The sequence below is a fragment of the Delphinapterus leucas genome, chromosome X (genome assembly GCF_059928025.1).
Source record: "Delphinapterus leucas isolate spDelLeu-1000000601 "Yukka" chromosome X, BTC_Dleu_Yukka2, whole genome shotgun sequence".
Lineage (NCBI taxonomy): Eukaryota > Metazoa > Chordata > Mammalia > Artiodactyla > Monodontidae > Delphinapterus > Delphinapterus leucas.
In genome coordinates this window covers 132,545,329-132,565,814 of record NC_143150.1, presented here as the reverse complement: position 1 = coordinate 132,565,814, position 20,486 = coordinate 132,545,329, and the positions used below count along the sequence as shown (strand labels likewise).

Sequence of the window (20,486 nt, the reverse complement as noted above, 5' to 3'; positions counted from 1 at the left end):
GTCCTGATCCCACAGGACTGGTGTCCTTGTAAGAAGACGGGATTGGGACACAGACACACACAGAGGGGCGACCCTATGAGGACACGGGGAGGAGATGGCCGCCTACACGCCCAGGGGAGAGGCCTCGGGAGGAACCAGCCTTCGTGACACCTCGATCTTGGATTTCAACCTCCCCAAACTGAAAGGAAATACACGTGCTGTTCCAGCCGCACCAACTGTTCCGGTGCTTCGCGACAGCAGCCCGAGCGGACTCATACGATCATATCTCTAGGTTCAAGTCAAAGCAATGCCTGATGAGCTCAGACCAAGCTTCACTGACCTCTCAAGCCAGCGCGAGGACAAGAGGGGTTTGCACAATTCCCCTCACGCCCCTCTGCACCCCGACATGGCTTGTGGATGTGCTGGACCTCACTGGGAAGAGGCAAGAGTGGCACAGCCCTGAGCCTCGGTTAGGAATGCCCTACCCAGAGAAGCTCGTACGTGTTTCCATGACTCCATTAAAACCCGACACCCATTTGAATGCCTCACTTCCCGTGCCCGAAAAGGAATACACCTGTCGGTAGATTCTCAGCTGTCCTTTGCCATCCCATCTGCCTGTCCCTCAGAGCCCGGAATCTCTGGTTCTACCTGCACTCACAGGCTCCAGTAAGCCCCTCCCCTACACAAGCCCCGGTTAAAATGCAGATGTTCAAACACCCTACCTGTGGACGGCTTTGTCCAAGTCACGAAAGGCTTGGGTTTCCCCACAGCCTCACACGGGAACATGACATCTGTCTCGGCAGTGACTGACACGGTCTGGGGCGATTTGGTGATAATTTGGGGCTTTTCCCCGAGCGTCCAGAATTTGGATGCAGGTGGTCCTCTGGAAGAGAAGAGCTTTGAGCTGCTCTGATGGAAGCTTCTGGAAGGCTGGGCAGAAGATATTATGAAAGGGATGGAGCTCCGGGTGGAGTAGACCAGAGGGATGTTTCTTAAGTTTGTTGAGGGTGGCGCCACGGTCCGGGGAAGGTGCAGTACAGGTGGTGCTGGGGGACCAAAGTCCACGTGGGTGATGCTCTGAGAATGTATCCTATTGTAGGGACCTGGGTTGACTTTTCTCCCTCTCGTCCCTGGGGCAGGAGAGGTGGGGATCTGAGGCTTTGGAGTAACTGCCAACTGTGGAAAAGAGAGGGTCCTGTTGAAAAAGAAAGGGACTCTTCCATCGGGATAATAAGGGACTCTCGAATCCGGAAGCTTGCCAGCTGGGTCTCTTGAATCAGGGATGCTGTTGTCTCCAAACAACGTGGAGCTGCCGTTGGATGGGTCAGTTCCCTGGTCAGTCGACTTACTAGGAATGCTAGGTTTGTACCTAGGCAACGGAACCACAGGAGTTGTGGAACTTGGTAATATTGGAGCCGTAAAGTGCTTATTCTCCGGCGGATCCCTCGACGGATATGCAGTGGTTTCCGGTTTGCTGGTCAGGTGGGGCTGGTGAGTGACCACGTACCTAAAGGAGCTTTCTGTGGCCGTGTGTGGCGGCCTCACGGTTCCTCTCTGGGGGACCGCGGTGGCAGTGACTCTGGCTGGTTGGTGGAAACCTCGGCCCCTCCCAGCCTCGTGGTGAGTATCTGGACCCCTTGGAAGGCTGCTTTTGGTTGTACCATCAAAGGCTTCCTTTCGCAACTCCTGCTTTGGAGTGAAGGTAAATTTGTCCTGGTGGGAAGAGGGAGTGGATAATTCGTTTGGCTTCGATACATGCTGAGTTCCTTCGTTACTCACTGAAGGTGTTCCGGTTGCTGGGGTCCCCGCAGCATAACGGAAGAAAACATTTCGTTTGGAAGCGTCTGACGTTGGCAGTGTTTCTGACGTAAGAGGTGTGGGCTTTGCGGTCGTTTCCGCCAGAGACACACGAGTTGAGGGTGGGAATGGGGTTGCTGGCTCCCCCACCAGGGCACGTGTGGAGACTTCATTCCGGTGTCTAATTTCTGAACGGACAGTGGCTGCAGTGGTTTCACGATGACTCTGACCACTGATGGAGGTTTCCGCCTGACTTGAAGATGCCTCTACTTTTAGGATGGCGAGAGTGGCTGAAGGGACCACTTCTTCCTGTTGCGAGAGCATGGAGACTGTGGCAGAAGGTGAAAACTCAGAAGGAAAACCTAGGTCCTCCAACTCTTTTAAAAAGGGTGAGTCTGTAAGAGCTTCTGAAGAGCTGGTAACAGGTGGGTCTGTCTGTAGCCGCTCAGGCTGGGCTGCCCTTGGAGGAGTCCACCTTGCAGTTCCTGGAAAGCCAGAAGGAGGGGATGCCTCCTTAAATACTCCCACACTGGAGACCTCGGCCCCAGAAGGTGATGCCACGTGAGTGACTGACTCGCCAGGGACTAGACCGTCGGTTTTATAGTCCTTGATGTTTGTGACATCATAATTCTTAATTTCCTTTCCGTCCGATACAGGCTCATATGTGACTGGAATTGTCTCTTGGAATTTATCATGAGATAAATGTGTTTCGGTGGTGGCTGTCCTATAATCTTCCACTCTGGTTATCTCACGTGGGTCTCCAGTTGTGAGGGAAACGGTGGTGGGTGAAAGTACAACTTCTGAACTGGGGGTAACAGTGCTTTTATATTTATTTTCTGGGGAAGGGCTGGGCTTGGACACAGACGCTACAGAGCTCACGGCAGAGGTGATGTATCGATGTTTCTTTGGCCTCTTCCCATGTTTCCTGCGTGGGGTGCCCCTGGATACCGGTTCTGCATGCTTCTCCATGTCCATCAGTTTTGGGGTACCAACTGTGCTATCAACCCAAGATGTAGGAACCAGCAAGCTTTCCGCTTGGCTTGGAGTCTTCACTTCAGGTGCCCGAGTCAGTGGTGGCAAAAAAGTGGCCGCTGGGGCAAACGTCCTGGGCGGGGTTTGTTTATGCCGGTGCCGGAATCGATGGGGGCGTAATCGCCTCCTCCCGTTGGGTCTCTTTCGGGAAGGATGAGTGGTCAGCGCTGATGGGGAAGTGGCCTTTTGGGTTGGCCTCATCATTGCTACCGTGCTGGTGTCCTCGTCGAGCAGAAGGCCAAGTGTGGTTCTCTCGGGATGCTTCATGGCAGTGATGCTCACCGTGGCTTCCAGGGTGGTGGATTCGATGCCTTGCCTCTCACTCTCAGGAATTCTGGAGCTTTTGGGGTCTCTCTCTAGCAGACCTCCTTCCTGCAGTGTCTGAGGATTCTCCTCTGTGCCCTTGGGAATCAGTGGGTGGCCCTGAGGACTTAAACCACTTTTCACAAGCTCGGGGCTCTCTGTTGGCTCTTGCAGAGCTGTTTGTGCTGGGACTTTGGGGTCCCCTAAAATGGGATCTTCAAATGGCTCAGAGGTCCTGGTGTTAGCAACCCACGAGGCAGGCACTGGAGTAACGTGTGCGGAGGTCTCTTCTTTCGTCGTACTTTCACCTGGTTGTGAATTTGTCTCCAGATCTTGGTAAAAGTATGGCAGGGTCTCGGACTCAGCCGAGGAGGTGGCATCCAATGGAGGCTCATACTCACTGGATGGAGACCCTGGCATGGATCCAGCGTCTAGTGTAGACCAGCCCTCTGTGGCTATGTTTTTGTTAGTGGGCTCTTCGCGGACCATATCCAGGGTCTGTAGAGTAGAAGATTCGTAAGGCACAGGTAGCAGTGTCGTGGCTGTAGCCCAATTCGAGTCAACTGCAGTGGGAGCTGCAGGCTTGGTCTTCTCAGAAATCTCATCAACAATCAATTCTTCCAGGTGTGTGCTTGTCACTTTGGGGTCAGCAAGAATCACTCCATCGTGCCCAGACTGGACCAGAGCCATCCTGGTTGAAGAAACAGTGCTAGAAACCTGCTCTTCCTTGCCAAATAAAGAGACATCTCCTGAGGATTCTTCCGCACTGGTTGTGGTCTGCACAGGTGATACTGAGCGGGGAGCAGCTGCAGGCAAAAGGGGTGTCACTTCTAGACTCTCCGATGGGGGAGTGCTGGTTCTAACGACCTGGGGTACTTCTGTTCCCTTAGGGAGACTTCTCCCACGCACTCTGGCGAGAATATCTGCCCACTGCTCTGGACTGATCTGTTTGTTTGCCACGTTTATCCTTCGTCTGGACTCAAACACTCTGCGACCTTCTGCGATGTTGGTGTCTGGTTCCTTTTCGGAAGTCTTCCAGTGTTTCAGTTTTCTGCGCCCTTTCTTGGTTTTCTGACCTCCAGCGATGGCATCGTCCTTTGCTTTGATGAACATCTCTTGGTCCTTTGGATGGAGAACTCTCCTCATTGTGTTACCTTCACCTCCTAGGCCAGATCCCCCTTCATCCTCCACGACATCTCCTCTTCCTCTGGAAAGGGTCTTCCCACCCGGGCGTCTGCCTCTTTTCGATGACCTGGCAGATCCCTTCTTACTCACCGTGATCCCCACTGTAAAATGATCTGCCCCTTGCTGGTTGACAGCCACGCATCTGTAGTAACCACTGTCGCTTCCTTGGACCTTTGGGATGTAAAGAGTTCCATCGGCCAACACGTATGTGTGTGACGTGTTAGCCATATCGTTAATTATCCTTCTGTTTGGAAGGATCCAGCTGATCTCGGCTTCAGGTATGGCCGGTGCATTGCAAGGCAGCGTCACCGGCTCCCCTGGGCTCTTCTGAATGGTCACGGTATGTCCGTCAGGGGGCTGAGTGACAGGTGGTTGCACGAGGACCCTATAGACCATTCGATCCATTTCATCCCTCACCTGAGCGATGCACTGGTACAAACCAGCGTCTGACTGCTCCGTGGATTTGATCTTCAGCCAGCCGCTGGTGAGGATGGAGAATCTCCCGTCCTTGTCTTCCATTGGTGCTTTCAGGACAGAGCCATCTGGGAGCACCCAGGAGATGGATGGGCTCTCAGAAGCCTTCACGTTGCAGCTCAGCTGGCATGGACTCCCTTCCAAGACGGTCTGGGCTCTCTGCACCGCTCTGCTAGGCTCAATCATTACCCAGCTTCTGCTCCGAGACGCCCTCGCGTCTTTGGTGGACACGGTGACAGCATGTTGAGAGGAATAGGACAGCAGCACCGTTTGGGCCGTACTCTGACGTCGGTTGAGTTGGAGGCCTATGGACGGCTGTGTAACCCACTCTGGCTCTGCCCGGATGTGGGCTCTGACACCCGTGTAGTAGAGGGTCTCATCGTCGGCGTCTTGCCTGTACTGGTAGCCGAGTCTGGGGTCTTTGCTGAGCGTGAGTTCCCGGTGTAGCTTCACAGGGACCTCGCTGTAATAGGCAATCAGCTTCCAGAGTTTCTCATAGTTTTCTCGAGTCATCGGACACTCAAAATCCAAGGCGACCGTGGCATTTACCTCTATCTCTTGAGGGTCTGTCTGGTTCAAGTGTAGCTGGTACACGTCCACGGGCTTCTTGATGTCACAGACCAAGTTCACTGTGTTCCCGTGTTCGTCGCTCATATTCAGAGAGACGTTCCATACGGGATACTGGAAGCCCTGCAGGGAGGACGGGGTGTCACCGTCCTGCTCTTGACTCTGATTTTCCTCGCTACTCCGGCTCCTGTTCTGCCTCAGAGGGGACTCGATAGAAGGCTTCTCACAAGCGATGTCCTGCAGCCTCTGAATCTCTTGCTTGTGCAGCTTCCTGGGACTGAAGCACATGGAGCACAGCTGACCCCCTTCGTAGGCTTTGTCCTTCTTACACTTGAGAATCCCTGAAACACGCAATCACACACAAACATGCCATAAGTCGGTGACGCAAAGAATGGCTAGAGGGTTAAAGCCTTTGCATCTTTATCACCCGGATGCACTTCCACAACGACTTAAGGCCTCACCCACCTCGCTCCGTGACGTCACCTCTGACTTGAAGTCAGTTTAGCACGGTGCGTGGTACCTCACCGGGGTTTTGGAACTTCTGGACGGTGAGTAATGAGTGCTTTTCTAAAAGGTATTTTTAAGTTAAAAAAGAATGTCTGTTTGTACGTATTATACAAGTAACCTTTTACGAGGGCCCAGGAGAATCTACGTTAAGTCACTGCAACCCATGAATATATTTCCAGGTTATAGGATCAACAGTTGGCATGGATCGTATCATGTCTACCTTTTATAATTATGTTTTCTCTTGCTAAAATTATTCATTTCAGGCAGTGTTTACTTTTTGGATTCACATTCTACTCTTGGCTTCCCGGACATTAAATCCTCCAGAATTTTCTCCTTCTCTGGCCAACACTGACTCTTTCACTGTTTCCTCCTTCTCTGCCCAACTCATTATGGATGATGTGTTCCTTGAGTCGGTCTCGGCCCTTTCCCTTCTTGTGCTGAGGTCTTAAGATGGCCTCGCCCACGTGCATGGTTTCAGTTACCGTTCACTCGCCAGTGATGAGTTCCAGCTGTGCTTCTCCAGCCCAGACTCATTCTTATGAGTCCCACACCCAATGCCCTACTTGATACGTCTATTAAAGGGCACAAAGGTTCCTCGAACTGACACCTATAGAACCACATTATGTTTTCTCCCTGCTAGACGTCTCGTGGCTTTTCTGTATTCGTAAGTGGGGAGACTAGAAAACTAGGATGCTTTTTGACAGTCTTCGTGGCACGTGTCCACTTCTTTCCATCCGCGCTGGGAATAAAACAGCCAAACTGCCGTCACCCGGAGTATTACAAACCTTCCAACCAATGTCACTATGTCTACTTTTGCTTCTCTGAAGGCAGCTTTCTATTCGAGTTTCAAAGTAAAAATCTCGAGATGCAAATAGGATGGTTTCACATACCCCCCCAAACACACATACACACAAATACAAGACATACCACACAGACACACATATGGACACACACAAACATATACAGACATAACGCATACATATGAGCACACAAGGGCACAGGCGTGTATCTGCAGAATGGCTGCGGTGGCTCTCTACCCCCCGAAGCTTCATGATTCCACCATCAGCGTGTAGTGTTCCTGCTGGGAAATGACGGTTTTCAGCCTGTCTTGGACCCAGTGGGGTTTGGGCACTGAAATATGAACGGAGGTGACGTGTGTCTTTTCTGATTAAGAAAATTAAGAGGTCAGTATACCTGTCCTTCCTCATCCTTTGCCTGATTTAGCAAATCTGGTATCAAATGTAAAGTGGAGCCATCGATGAAAGAACCTGAATCTCACCATCTCCACATGGAGGAAAGACACCTCGCCACTGCAGGTGTCTACATTAAACTGTGGCAAACCAAACCAAAACTACAATGAGGTACCAACTCACACCAGTCAGAATGGCCATCATTAAAAAGTCTACAAATAATAAATGCTGGAGAGGGTGTGGAGAAAAGGGAACCCTCTTGCACTGTTGGTGGGAATGTAAGTAGATACAGCCACTATGGAGAACAGGATGGAGGTTCCTTAAAAAACTAAAAATAGAGCTACCATATGACCCAGCAATACCGCTTCTGGGCATATACCCTGAGAAAACCATAATTCAAAAAGACACACGCACCCCAGTATTCACAGCAGCCAAGACATGGAAACAACCCAAAGGCCCATCGACAGAGGAATGGATAAAGAAGATGTGGCACATATATACAATGGAATATTACTCAGCCATGAAAAAGAATGAAATAATGCCATTTGCAGCAACATGGAGGGACCTAGAGATGATCATACTGAGTGAAGTACGTCAGACAGAGAAAGACAAACATCACACGATATCGCTTGTATATGGAGTCTAAAAAAGTGATACAAAAGAACTTATTTATAAAACAGAAACAGACTCACAGACAGAGAACAAACTTACGGTTACCAAAGGGGAAAGGGGGGAGAGGGTACATTAGGAGTTTGGGATTAACAGATGCACAGGACCATATATAAAATAGATAAACAGCAAGGACCTACTGTATAGCACAGGGAACTATACTCAATAAATAACCTACAATGGAAAAGAATCTGAAAAAGAATATATATACATACATGTAAAAAAGATATATATATATATATGTGAAAACAAAATTGTGACCTAAGGTGTGTGGGCTGGAAGTTCCTCGATGGCCACAGGCTGAGAGGCTAAGCTGAAATTAAGGGTAGCAAGACCTCTCAGAGGAGGAGAGCTTTCAGTGAAAATCTGAACGCTGAAAAGAAGCCAGACCCTTGAACATCTAGCAGAAGAGTTTTCTTGGTAGATGATGACCAGGTCCAATGACGCTGAGCTACAAATCGGTTCAGACGGTGCCTGGAACAGAAAGCAACGCAGTGTGGCTACAGCAGAGTAAGTACAGGGAACAGTGGGACCAGCCCATCGCAGGAGGGTAGGCACCGCGCTAGCCTGCGCTCTAGAGCCCACGCGCCACAACTACTGAGCCCGCGAGCCACAACTACCGAGCCCGCGCTCTAGAGCCCACGCGCCACAACTACTGAGCCCGCGAGCCCCAACTACTGAGCCCGCGCTCTAGAGCCCACGCGCCACAACTACTGAGCCCGCGAGCCACAACTACTGAGCCTGTGCTCTAGAGCCCACGCGCCACAACTACTGAAGCCTGCACGGCTAGGGCCCGTGCTCCGCAACAAGAGAAGCCACCGTAATGAGAAGCCCACGCACCACAACAAAGAGTAGCCCCTGCTCATCGCAACTAGAGAAAAGCCCACGCGCAGCAACAAAGACCCAACACAGCCAAACATAAATAAATAAATAAATAAATAAAATAATAAAGTAAGAAATGTTTTTAAAAAAAGAAAAGAAAAAGACCTACTCAGAGCACTCCATTTGCCTCCTTAGAGAGAGGAGAAAGGAGTTAGACCCAGGCTGGTGGCTGTGAGGTTGGAGATGAGCCACGAGACTCAGGTAGGATAAGCTCAACGGGCTCTGAGGATGGGTTCCAACGTGGGGCTTGGGGAAGGGGGTGTAAAAGAAAAAGGAAAAAAAATCTTTCTTATTTTGATGCAAAATCTACTTTCTTGCAACTTCTACCTATCAATCCTGGTTTTTTTTTCCCCCCTCTGGCTCAATACAGAACACCTGTATCCCCCATCACAAAAGAATAATCACATAGCCAGCCCAGTGTTCTCTTTTCCGAGCATCCTTGAACACTTCCTGTAGGACGAGGATGCACGGAAAATCCAACCTTTAGCTGTAACCCAAGGTCGAAAAGGATCCTCCAAACATCCTTGCTATGCCAACCAGAGTCAACTGTCTATCACTCATTAAATGATAATCACTCTACATTTCGATAAAGGATACATGCATTTGAATTATGCCATGGAGCTGCCTTGACATTTCAGTTATATCATTTCCTGCCTCACTGGTTTGAGGACGTGGTTTCACCCGACCTAAGATGAAGCAATGGCGCAGAAAGTAATTTGTCCAGAGAGGTAAAGGTTGGGCAGCTAAGGGTCACGCAGCCACTCTCCTGTCCTTACCTCTCGATTTTGCATCCCATTCCAGAAACCACTTCATCTCACAACCACAGGACCACGGATTCCCGTGCAGGTAAAGATTCTCCAGAAGCGGCATGCTCTGAAGCATGCCGGGGGGAAGGGTTGTAATCATGTTCTCGGCTAAGTAGAGGTGTCTCACGGTGGAGAGTCTGAAATAATCCAGAAACGTGAACGTGGAGAACGTGGCGGGGTGCAGCTGGTGAAGCATGTTTCCCTCTAAGTGGAGTAGCCTTAGGGACGTTAAGCCGCTGAACGCTTGTGGGTGGATAAACTCGATCTTGTTGTGGTCCATGTGTAGCCTTATTAGGTTCCAGAGCCCCCGCAGGGTCTCTCCTGTGATCACTCGAAGCTTATTGTAGCTGAACTTGAAAACCTACAAAGACGGGGAGGACGGGAAATCCTGTCTAAGATTAAATAAAAAACCAGAAAACCAACCAACCCACAACCAGGAAGAGAAACCAGAACAAAGGGCAGGAAAGTAACGACATTAAGCTCGTTTCTTATGTTAAAAAAAAAAAAAAGGCCATTTAAATCATTGTTAGGGAACATTCTATAGCTTCCCCTCTTCACGACTGGTCCTAGAGGCTGCTAGTCGCGCTGTTCATAAATGCCCGGGTTTACCTGGAGAGAAATGAGGTCTCTCAAAGCCCCGTCGGGGATGCTGGGAATGTCATTGCCGTGAAGCATAAGTAGCTCCAACTCGGTCAGTCCCGCAAACGAGGTTTCCGACAAAGCCTGTATGCTATTAAACCTGGAAAATAAGTGACTGAAATGAGGAACGGTGAAGTTAAATCCCATCTGGGGAGGATTTCCCAGCCCGCCCAAGGGCAACTTAGCAAAATGTTGATTCTAAGGTTGTACTGGTGCCATTCACAAAGCATAATCCTCTCTCTCTGTGTCCTTGTCTATTTCTAAGGTTGCAAAGAAACCCACACATTTTTATTAGCCTTCGTTCAGTGAAGGTATGATCGCTGGGAATTCTGACTGGGAGTACACTTACATGGTCACAGGCTATTTGGGGAGATACGTAAGATTTAGACCTTTAAACGCAGCTGGTCGAAAGGGCCCCTCATTGGAAATCATAACAAAGACATGTGGCCAGCATGAATGGAAACCAAAAAACCAAAAGGCAGCTTTGGAAGTGGCTCTGCATATAGTAAGACAAGGACGTTCTCTGAAATAAAGGACCAAATGAAACAGACACCCTGATTTCGCAGACACAAGCTCCCATTTCTGATGGGTGATGGAAGTTATCTGTAAACATTCTGGTGCGTTTGTTTTTGCGTAGAGATTGGTAAAGACGCTTCCTCGACCGGTCTGGAAATTCCTCACTGCTCCGTTGTTAGTGACACCAGGGAACCCCCAAAGTGAATCCCTGGAGAACCAATTATAAGATGAACAGAGAATCCTGTACCTTGCTGTGTTGTAGGGCAGGAACCTGGGGTCAGGGCTTCTGCGGAAATCCAACACATCTATCCTGACATGATTGCTGTATTTCCCCTTATCACCTCAACAAAAGGAAATGCATCTGTAGAGGAGGCCGGTAAAAGCTCAGAGCTAACTCGGCAGGTGATGGCCAGGTCCAGTTTCCTCCTGAGACACATACGTGCCCCACACCTCGGTGATCACAGCCTCTAGGGAGGTGAGGTCCACCCCAGAGCTCAACATCCTGCAATGCACTGGCCAGCCCCCATGACAAGGAACCGTGGTGTCCAAAACGGTAAGTGGGCCCCAAACGTCATGTGCTGAAGTGGAGAGTCCCTGCCTTAACCCAGGTTGGGATAGGACGGGGGGGTTGGTGTGCTGCCTCACTTGTTCATCATTACTTGGACTCTACCAAGAAATCTGCCTGAGATGGTGAACACCCAAGAGGGGATGAGTATCAGCCTGTAAACTCTTTTCCATTCCTTGTTGCCTGAGGCTCGTCTGGAAACAGTTCGTGGGAGAATATTATCAGGGGAAGTAGGTGAGGCTGGCAGGGACCAGGTAATCTCAGAATTGGGAGGATGTAGAGAGGAAAGAGCTTCCTTTGTTCCAAGTCCACCGGGAAGTCACTAGAGGGTTTTCAGGAAGGCTGTGGTATGAAGAAAGTCACGTGGTAGAACAACAAAGCTCCACTCTGTGCAGAATGGGTCAGAGACAGACAAGAGGGGAATGAGACCACGTGAATCCCGGGGAGGGACGCCGGTGTCCGCGGGCAGGGTGGCAGCCGTGGAGATCAACGTACATGGGAAGTTTCCAGACGTGCTTAGAGCAAGAGGCCACAGGCATGGCTGAGGGATGGAATTGCAGATAAGGAAAAGCTTGCGGGGGAAACACTTGCAAGTTATATTTGCCATGGGATGTTGAAGAGGCTTGTCAGACGCCACGGTGAGGGTGGGGCTCAGGAGGCACGTCAAGACCTGAGATGTGCACATGCAGGAAGCATTCCCGAACGGACGCATGAACTAAGGGCTTGGGGGGAGGTGACACCACCTGCGAAGACCCCACACGTAAAGAAGCGTAGAGAGGCCAGAGGGAAGAGGCAGGTCTTGACTCGGAGGCAGCGGTGGTGCAAGTCAAAGGCTCCATCTCTCAGATGGGTCAGAAAGGGTCTGATGTTCCACAGCACATTTTCGTTCAAGGCTGTGCTATTCCTCTCCTGGAATTTTTTTGTCTCCCCAAAGCCTCACTTCCAACTTGACGTCCAGCTACAACGGTGGATGCCGCGACGGGGAGAAGATAAAGGGGAGGAAGATGTTTGGGTGCAGAGGGTCACCTTGTTTGGATTCCCTCCCCACCTGAGTAAATCCCCTCAAAGTCCTGGATGGGGGGCATGTCAGCTCAGGAATCCTCCTTCCTGCATCACCTTCCCGGTGCTTCCTTTTAAGAGAGTGACAGATGCAGGAGCTGCTGGTGTCAAGGTTACGAATGCGGGGTGGGGGTGGGGGGCGGGTGGGGACATTTCCGGGACAGACAAAAGACAAGGGAATCACGTGAATGGCAAGTGCAGGAAGCATGGTATTCTCTCTGCACACCCAAGGGGTGTGGGTGAATTCTCTCCGCATCTGTCTAAAAGCCAGCAGAGAGACAGGGAAACTCACGTGGCAGTCAGGAAAATAATTTGACCGGCAGACTAAAATGACCTGGTGTACAGTCCCATCCTTTAACTGGTCAGCTACCCATCCTTCTCTCCAAAGCGTCTTCCTCATCTGTTGACGGGCAATAACTGACCACATAACCAGCTAAATGGAATGATTTTTATATCAGAAACACAGGGCCGTTTTGCAATATATACACATATCAAATCATTATGTTCTACACCCGAAACTCATATAATGGTGTCAGTGATACCGCAATAAAAAAGAAAGGAAAACAAATACAGGTAAAATTGCTTCACGGATACCCGTTAGGATCCCAAAGCAAAATTTAAAATGAAAAAGCGCTAATGGGCACGGGAGAAATTTCAGAAAGATGTCATCAGAACTCATCTTTCAATCAAAGGGGGGAAAATCTTTAAAGGTCTATAAATCAGACATGGAACTGGATGATATTTCCTTACTCAGAAATATTTGGAAAGTGATTTCTGAAAAAGCTCTGGGGCTGTCCAAACAGGAAACAGCAGATCTTTCTTTCAGTGCTGAGTGAGAACCCTAAAAACATCTGTGTGGGAATGAAAATTTTTCATTACTGCTCTGCCAATAATCCCTCATTCCTTGAGGGTTTTAAACCCTTTCCAGACCGCTAATAGACAACTCAGACCCTGAGTTCTATCTGTATTAGACGTTGCTATTGTTTTTTTGTGTTTTTTTTTCCCAACAAAAGGCACGGTGCCAGCCTCCTTATCTGCTTTGAGACCGGTTTCCAGAAATAGTGCTGTGATATTATAAGAGTGATTTTTAAAATGTGGCACATTGAATAATGCTACAAATTAAGCCAGATGGAAGTAATATATGTGGGTGCAGTGAAACTATTCCTTTTTTTCCCCTTTATCTTTAATATCACACAAAACCATCTCAAGATCTTATTGGAGACGGTAGGAAAAAGAATAATTTTGGTATCTGTCTTTCATTCTAGTGGCAAAGCCTTCAGGACACTGTAATTCACTGTGTTCAGCCCTAATCGTTTAAAATGAAACCACGGAGAACTAAGTTCTCATTGAGACGTGACACAGGTTCCGCGCTTACAAAACACGTCATTTTAAAGATGGGCGGAAGAGAACCCTCCTGGAAACTGTGAATGAGATGCAAACCGCTCCACAAAAAAATAGTTTATAGGTCTTGCAAGTCTCAAGCTATCACACAGCTAACTTTTGGGAGAGGATGCATGCGGTTTCTTCCCCAACCCCCCAGCCAACCTGACAGCCCAGACCCTCAACACACAACAGGTGAGGCATTCGGGGCTCCTACACAGGAAACACAGCAGAAAACAGTCCCCCTGCACCTTCAATCCCACACTGTCTAGGGGGCTCCCCTAAGGCCTAACAGTAGCCCCGATTCTGTGCCCTGACAAGGGGTCAGCCTTGAGGGATTAGGTAGTTAACCCAGTAAGAGGGACACTGTGCTGAAAATGGCTCACGAAAGGTGTGATCCCTACAGACAGAGCTCTTTTGCACCCCAGGAGGTGTAAGAAAGAAGAGAAATCATAGATAAGCTCTATTTCCCTTTCCACAAACTAGCACAGCCCATCCCAGCCTGACTCAAAGCAGCCCCAGTTCCTCTTCTGAATGAATTGTAAGATTGTGAAAAGGAAACTGGTTTTAAAATTGTAAAATGATTTAAAGATGGCAACGAGGAAACTGTTACTATTCTCTCTGCTGGCAAAGCCAAACTGTTTTCCCCACGGAACCATCATCACTGTGGTTAGATTTTTCAGAGCGTCAAATCGTAAAGTTTGCCAAACTTTTTGCTATTTAATGGCCTATTGCTATGGATTCAGTGTTTTTTCTTATTGTCTTAACTTGCCGTTCTTTTATTCTACTACTGGACTTTATAATCGATAAATGCAAGAATGGTTGAAGCTCTGTACTCAGAGATGTCTAGGCAGGTTTACAATTTTTTGTTTCATCTTATGAAAATGTCCCCACAGTGGCTATTCATCAAACCCTAAATAATTTTGTTGTTTTATGGGTGGTAGAAAGTAGCTAATAGGTTTTGTTGAAGAAGTCCAAATGATTGTTTACTATTGAAGTTGTACATTGTTTAATATGAAAATTGTACGTGAGTACCTGTAATTCATAGCAATGTACACTAATGTATAGAAAGCATATATGGGTATAAAAGGAAACTAAAAATACAAAAATTCTACCTTGAAATGCTGCATTAAAATATCTGTTTAAAAGATATTAATATTTTAAATAGGCAAAATCTGAAAGAACTTTTATTTCCTCAATGTCACAACTGCGTCATGCAGATAACCTACAAAATGTCACAGATGTCTCACTTACTCTTTTTATTATCCTGTAATAGTTCCTGAAGTCTATTTAGAATACTATTAGTATACTTATGTGTGTGTCATATGCTTTCATATCTGCATTAAAGAACTGTTATCAACGGAGACTTATCAAGGAACTGAAGCTCTCCGAGACGGTTCGTTATTAAGCCTTGTGACAGAAGCTTCCGGTGATGGATCAATTCAGATAACAGCCCCCAAAGGACCACATTGAGTATAGTTACAAATGCCCCCTCGATTCAGCCCATATAGGAGCACATAACGCAAGACACAGTGACACATAAAGGAACATATATTCGCAGTTACGTAAACGCACACACACATAACGAAAAACCAAATCAACACGCATGCAAGGAGGCTGAGATGGCTCAGAAAGAACGTGGTACAAACCCCAGATTGATTCTTTCCACATGTTTAGAAATCCCAGCGGGCACGGAAGCCAAGGAGCGAAACGTGCAGTGGACCTCGCTGGGAACATAGCAGGCGCAAGGATACGGACAGGCCAGCGCGGCGCGCGGATGTCCCCACAGCAGAATCAGCACCACGGAGAGTGCTCGCCACTGCGCCCGCGTTGGCATCTTGTCGGGGTGGGTCATCCCAGGACACCTGTCGTGGAACCACAAAACCAGATGTCAGGTAGCGCTTCCGTATTTCCAGCAGATCTTACTTGAATTGTGCACCATGGGGGTAAGCTCCGCAAGACATCACACAGTATATGTCAGTGACACAAAACATGTGCATCAAGAAACACAAAATTTATTTTTTAAAATCTTTCGCCATTCACTTTAATCGTTACTATAGAATATAACCTTCCCTCCTGACTTTGAGATGACTTGGAAATCTCACTATGCTGTGTAGGAGGGTACGGAATCCACATGCCCACATACACGCCCATAAATATACTTACATACATATGTGCGTGTATAAATGTATACATACAGAGACATATATATTTGTATAAATGTGTATATATGTTTGTGCTTATAGATACAGAGAGAGGAGAGATACATTCATGTTTCTATAATAAAATAAACAATAAAAGTAAATGTTATGCGTCCGCCTCCAACGTTATTGCCGAGCCGTTGCTTATTGTATATATCTGAATAAAAAGCTTCTCAGGAAGGCCGTTATTATCAGAAGGGTTTCCTTCTTTTAATGACATTCCTTAAAGTTTTAATTATATCTTCTTCAAGTGCTTACAGAGGCATTCACTAAAGCGAAATATGTTCCATTATATGTGGTTTTGTTTATGATCCTTAATTGTTTTTTCCTTGGAAGAGCGAAAATGTTGAGATGGTGCAGCATCATAGTTACCGGAGAGGAAATTTGGGGCAAACCTCTGAAAAATCTGCCACTAGAGAAAGAGGAAAGGAATTATTTCCTGATGAAGAATCTTGAGGCAAACGAAAAAGATCAGTAAGACAAAAGAAAAAAAAAAGGAAGAAGGAGAAAGAGAGAAGAAAGGAAGGAAGGAAGCAAGGAAGGGAGGGAAGAAAAGAAACGGTCAGATAAATATTAGGTTGCAGGCTTCCCTGGTGGCGCAGTGGTTGGGAGTCCGCCTGCCGATGCAGGGGACACGGGTTCGTGCCCCGGTCCGGGAAGATCCCACATGCCGCGGAGCCGCTGGGCCCCGTGAGCCATGGCCGCTGAGCCTGCGCGTCCGGAGCCTGTGCTCCGCAACGGGAGAGGCCACAGCAGTGAGAGGCCCGGCTACCGCAAAAAAAAAAAAAAAAAATGAGGTTGCATCAGCTACCTCATTTAGAATGCCCGTGATTATTTTTTCATGCCTCGGTCATGCCTTCCTTCATCGACTCATATTTCTGTCAACTGTTGCATGAGGTTTATTTGCAGATAAGTGACACACACGGAGAGTAAAGGGCACAGAAGAGAAACGCGCCTGTCGGTTCGTCCCTGCTCTGGGCAAGCCCTCACTTCTGATCATAAACTCTCCCTCCGCTGACACGCGGGAGGGACACTCCGAGGCCGCAGCTCTTCCATCCGTTACAGGACCTCCAAAGAGATGCTCTCTAAAATCCGGACGCGTCCCGCCTTTCAGCTGCCCCTCCAGAGCTGACGGTGCAGGCGGCCGCGCAACAGGCAAGCGCAGCTTCCTCCGCCGCGCCCTGGAACGAACGGGCTCCTGCCGCTTTGCGGAGAGCAGCCGGCGGGCTCTGCTGAGCCCAGGCCTCCCCCGCTCCCGCCTGCGCGCTTGACCTCCGCCCTGGCTTTCTGCCAACGGCCTCCCGATGCCCCCTCCCCAGCCGCGCTCCGCATCCTGCCTTCCACCCGGCCCCCCCCGGAAGACCGCAGGAACGCTCCCCCGGGAACCCTGGTCCCGAGGTCTCGAGGGAAAGCACCCTGAGCCTGCAGGACCTCCCGGCACGCCCGGAGAACCCCGGGAGGCTGGCCTCGGGACACCAGGCGGTAGACAACCTGGAGGGGCCGGGCAGACGGCGCGGTGAACGCCGAGCCTAACCCGAGCGCGGCTCGGGGGGCCCCGCGGGTCTCTTGAGGCCTGGCACCCGGGCAGCGAAGGACGTCTCTCCCAGACAGTGACTTCCCCAGCTCCCGCGCGGCTCAGCCCCCGGCTGAGGGGGGCTTCGCGTCTCCCCCTTTCCAGGGGAAGACGAAGGGGGAGGAGGACGAGAGTCTCAGCCCCCGGAGCGTGGCGGCCCTGCAGCGCCGGTGTCCCCCGCCAACGCTAGAGCGCAATCGCTTACGCTGGGGGATCCCCTTGGTGACGCCCTGGAAACCAGGGAGGGATGAGAGAGAGGTCGCGAGGGGGAGGGAGGAGAGAAGAAAGGCTCGGGGGTTCCTTAGACCTACTCAGCGCATCTTCCCGGAGGATTCCGTCAGCCTCTCGCCTGGACGGAAGCCGGCCCCTCGGGCCCTCCACTGTAGTGCCAGGAAACAGTTCAACACGTCTGCTTGCCCTCGCCCCCCGCGGCACAGGTCCGTCCCGCACTCTCGTCACCCGCCCCTGGCAGACAGAGCCGGCTCCCCGCCGCGCGCCCCGGCCGCCCTCGGTCCTCACCTGTCCTTCGGAAGCCGCGGCACACGGGAGCGCTGCGCCCAGAGCATCCGCGGGGCCGGCGCGCGCGCGTCACCGCCGGGGGTCCGCCGGGGCCATGCCCTTCCCGGGGCCGGGGGCGAGGCGGCGCGGCTTCCCAGCGCGGCGCGGCGAGCCGGCGCCCTTTTATGCGCGTCGCCCAGAGACTTCCCCGAGTGCACGCCTCGGCCCACCCCCGCCCTGCCCCACCCCGGGGAGACGGGGCGCGGGCCTCGGCGCAGGGACCCTGGCCGCGCCGCTCTGCGCTCAGCCCTCCTCTCGGCTCTTCATGGCGCCGCGTCCCGAGTGGGCACGCCTCGTCCACGCCGCCGGGAGGACCGGCAGGGGCCAAGCGCACACGGCTTTGGGAAGGAGGGCTGCGGGTCCGAGACGAACTCCGGGGACCCGCGGGAGGGGCAGAGGCCCGGAGCGCGGTGCGAACTGCAGCCCGAAGTCCGCACCCGGAGCGCCCTTCCCAGCAGAGTTGGAGAGGGTCTCCTTCTTTCCGCGGAGGAGAGAGGGAACAGGGTCTGCACTCCTCCGGGCGGGTCGGAGTGTTCTCTGGCCGCGCCTCCGAACCCCGGGGTTGGCAAGAGCCGGCTGCGCCCGCCGGCATCCCACCGCCCCCCTGACCCGGAGGGGCAGGCGCGGCTGCCACGTGAGCCCCGCGGCCACGCCCTCCCGCCTCTGCTGTGGCTCCTGGCCGCCAGCCTCCCTCCCCCTGCCAGAATCTTCCTGCCAAAAAGGTGGAATGCCCTCGTCCCGTTTGGAGAGCCCGGGGGGGGGGGGGGGGCTGGGCCGGTGCCGGCATTCTGGGGAGCCCGGTGGTACTCGCTGGGGCAAGTGAGAACCGCTTGTGGACAGGACGAAATAACAGGTTGGAGAGGACCCTGCGTCCCCAACGCAGAAGGGGAAGGGAGAGAAGGAGGTATCCTGGTTCCCAGGAGGAATCAGATCTGGGGAAGGGGACCAAGGGGTCAGGTGAGGACTTTCATCAGCAGAGCCCCCCTGGGCAGAGCTAGGAAGAGCGCCCACTGTGAAGAGAAAGAAACAGGGGTGTCCCAGGGCCGGCATCCAGGAGGGGAACATGCCAGGTGTCCTGAGTGAGCCTGCTGCGTGCCTGGTACCTGTCCAAGAGCTGCTAGGAGGTGTCCAGAAATGAACCTTAAGACGAGCTGCTTCTGATGCACCCAGTAGGGACTGGCTTAGTTTCTCCTGAAAAGTGTGTAGGAGGGACTTCCCTGGTGGTACCGTGGATAACACTCTGTGGTCCCAGTGCAAGGGGCCTGGGTTAGATTCCACACGCATGGCGCAACTAAGACCCACTGCAACCAAAAACAACAACAAAAAAGTGTCTAGGAATTCCTCACTGCCCCTTGCCCAAGGTGGCGGGCGTCCACCAGGTAGATCAGGGGCCAGTTCATAAGTGGGTCCATTCACTGCGTCCATAGCAATAATGTGTTGACATATTTCCAGGGACTGGTTTTAGGGATCCTCTTTCTTGAAATGCCCCAAACCCTTTAATTACATTTATTAAAAACCTGTCCCCAGAACATCTCCTTAGCTTTCTTTCGTGGCTTTGCCATCCACCTACTCAGCTAAACTGGAAACCCAAGTCACGGTCCCCGTGTGCCTCTCCTCTAGGACCTTGAAGTCAACTGGTGGCCAAGTCTCGTGGATTGCGACTCCTGGGAATTGTTGAGCCCAACGGCCTTGCCCGCTCGGTACTGTAGTCTGGTGCTCAAGTCTTAGCTTCTGCTTGCCTCTTCCTTCATCAGTTGTTTCTTTGTCCCACCACCAGTGGGTCACCCGAACCTGGAGGGCTGCCCCATGCCCCAAACAAGTTCTGAAGTTGTCCACGGTGACACATGACATGGCAGGGTCTTGCCAGCCTGTCCAGGGACCTTGTATCTGCTGATGTCCCGGCTTTGAAGAAATGGTAGCAGACCCCTCCCTTCTTCTCTTCCTCCTTCTTCTTACGTCCATGCATGTTCTCGTCCTGAGGTACGTATTTCAGTCCATCGTTTGTCCCTTCCCTGCCGCTGTTTGATGATCTCTTCTTCAGCCTCCATCTCATAGCACTTTCCAACATTCCTGCCCATCCACGTGGCCCTTTGCTTGTCTTATGGCCAGTTACTTGCCCTTGTCTAATTATATGGTTACGTTTCGAAACCTGGAAACTAGCACAGAGCTTAGCACACACTAGGTTCTCGATCAAATGCATGAATAAGTGAGGGAGGGAATGAATGAGGTTCAATCCTACTAAGAAAAGTGTAGATTTAAAAAGTCACAGTACATAACGGATATGACAAATCCATGAATATAGCATTACGGATTCTCCATGATTCCATATTTTTTTTAAAAAAATCAGTAGTTTGGTGTATTTATTCCTTTTGTTTCAACACTTGTTCTGTTCCCTCGGTGGTTAGCTCCGGAAACCATGTTTGATTTACTGTTGGATCCCCAGAAGTGCCAACAAAAGTCCTTGAATACAGAGGGTTTTAAATACATATCGGTTGAATGAAATTCACCTGTTTCCCCACAATTCCACAAGGTGGAGGCTGAGGAGGGTTGAGGGGATAAGGGACAGGTCAGTAAGTTAGGACAGCGCGGAACGTGCTTTCTGAG

The 20,486-nt window shown here is 50.7% G+C and overlaps 1 protein-coding gene across 1 annotated transcript in view; it reads right to left on the bottom strand.

Annotated features, from left to right (window-relative positions):
• MXRA5 (matrix remodeling associated 5) overlaps positions 1-18,105 on the bottom strand; it is a 29,038-nt gene extending 10,933 nt beyond the window's left edge. Inside the window, exons 1-5 of the mRNA XM_022561919.2 lie at positions 17,844-18,105; positions 15,200-15,415; positions 10,001-10,130; positions 9,362-9,752; positions 702-5,678 (exon numbers count right to left, since the gene is read on the bottom strand). Coding sequence (XP_022417627.2) covers positions 702-5,678; positions 9,362-9,752; positions 10,001-10,130; positions 15,200-15,415; positions 17,844-17,890 — 5,761 coding nt within the window. The 5' untranslated portion in view covers positions 17,891-18,105. The remainder of the gene's footprint in view (positions 1-701; positions 5,679-9,361; positions 9,753-10,000; positions 10,131-15,199; positions 15,416-17,843) is intronic.
• Between the last annotated feature and the right edge of the window lie 2,381 nt (positions 18,106-20,486).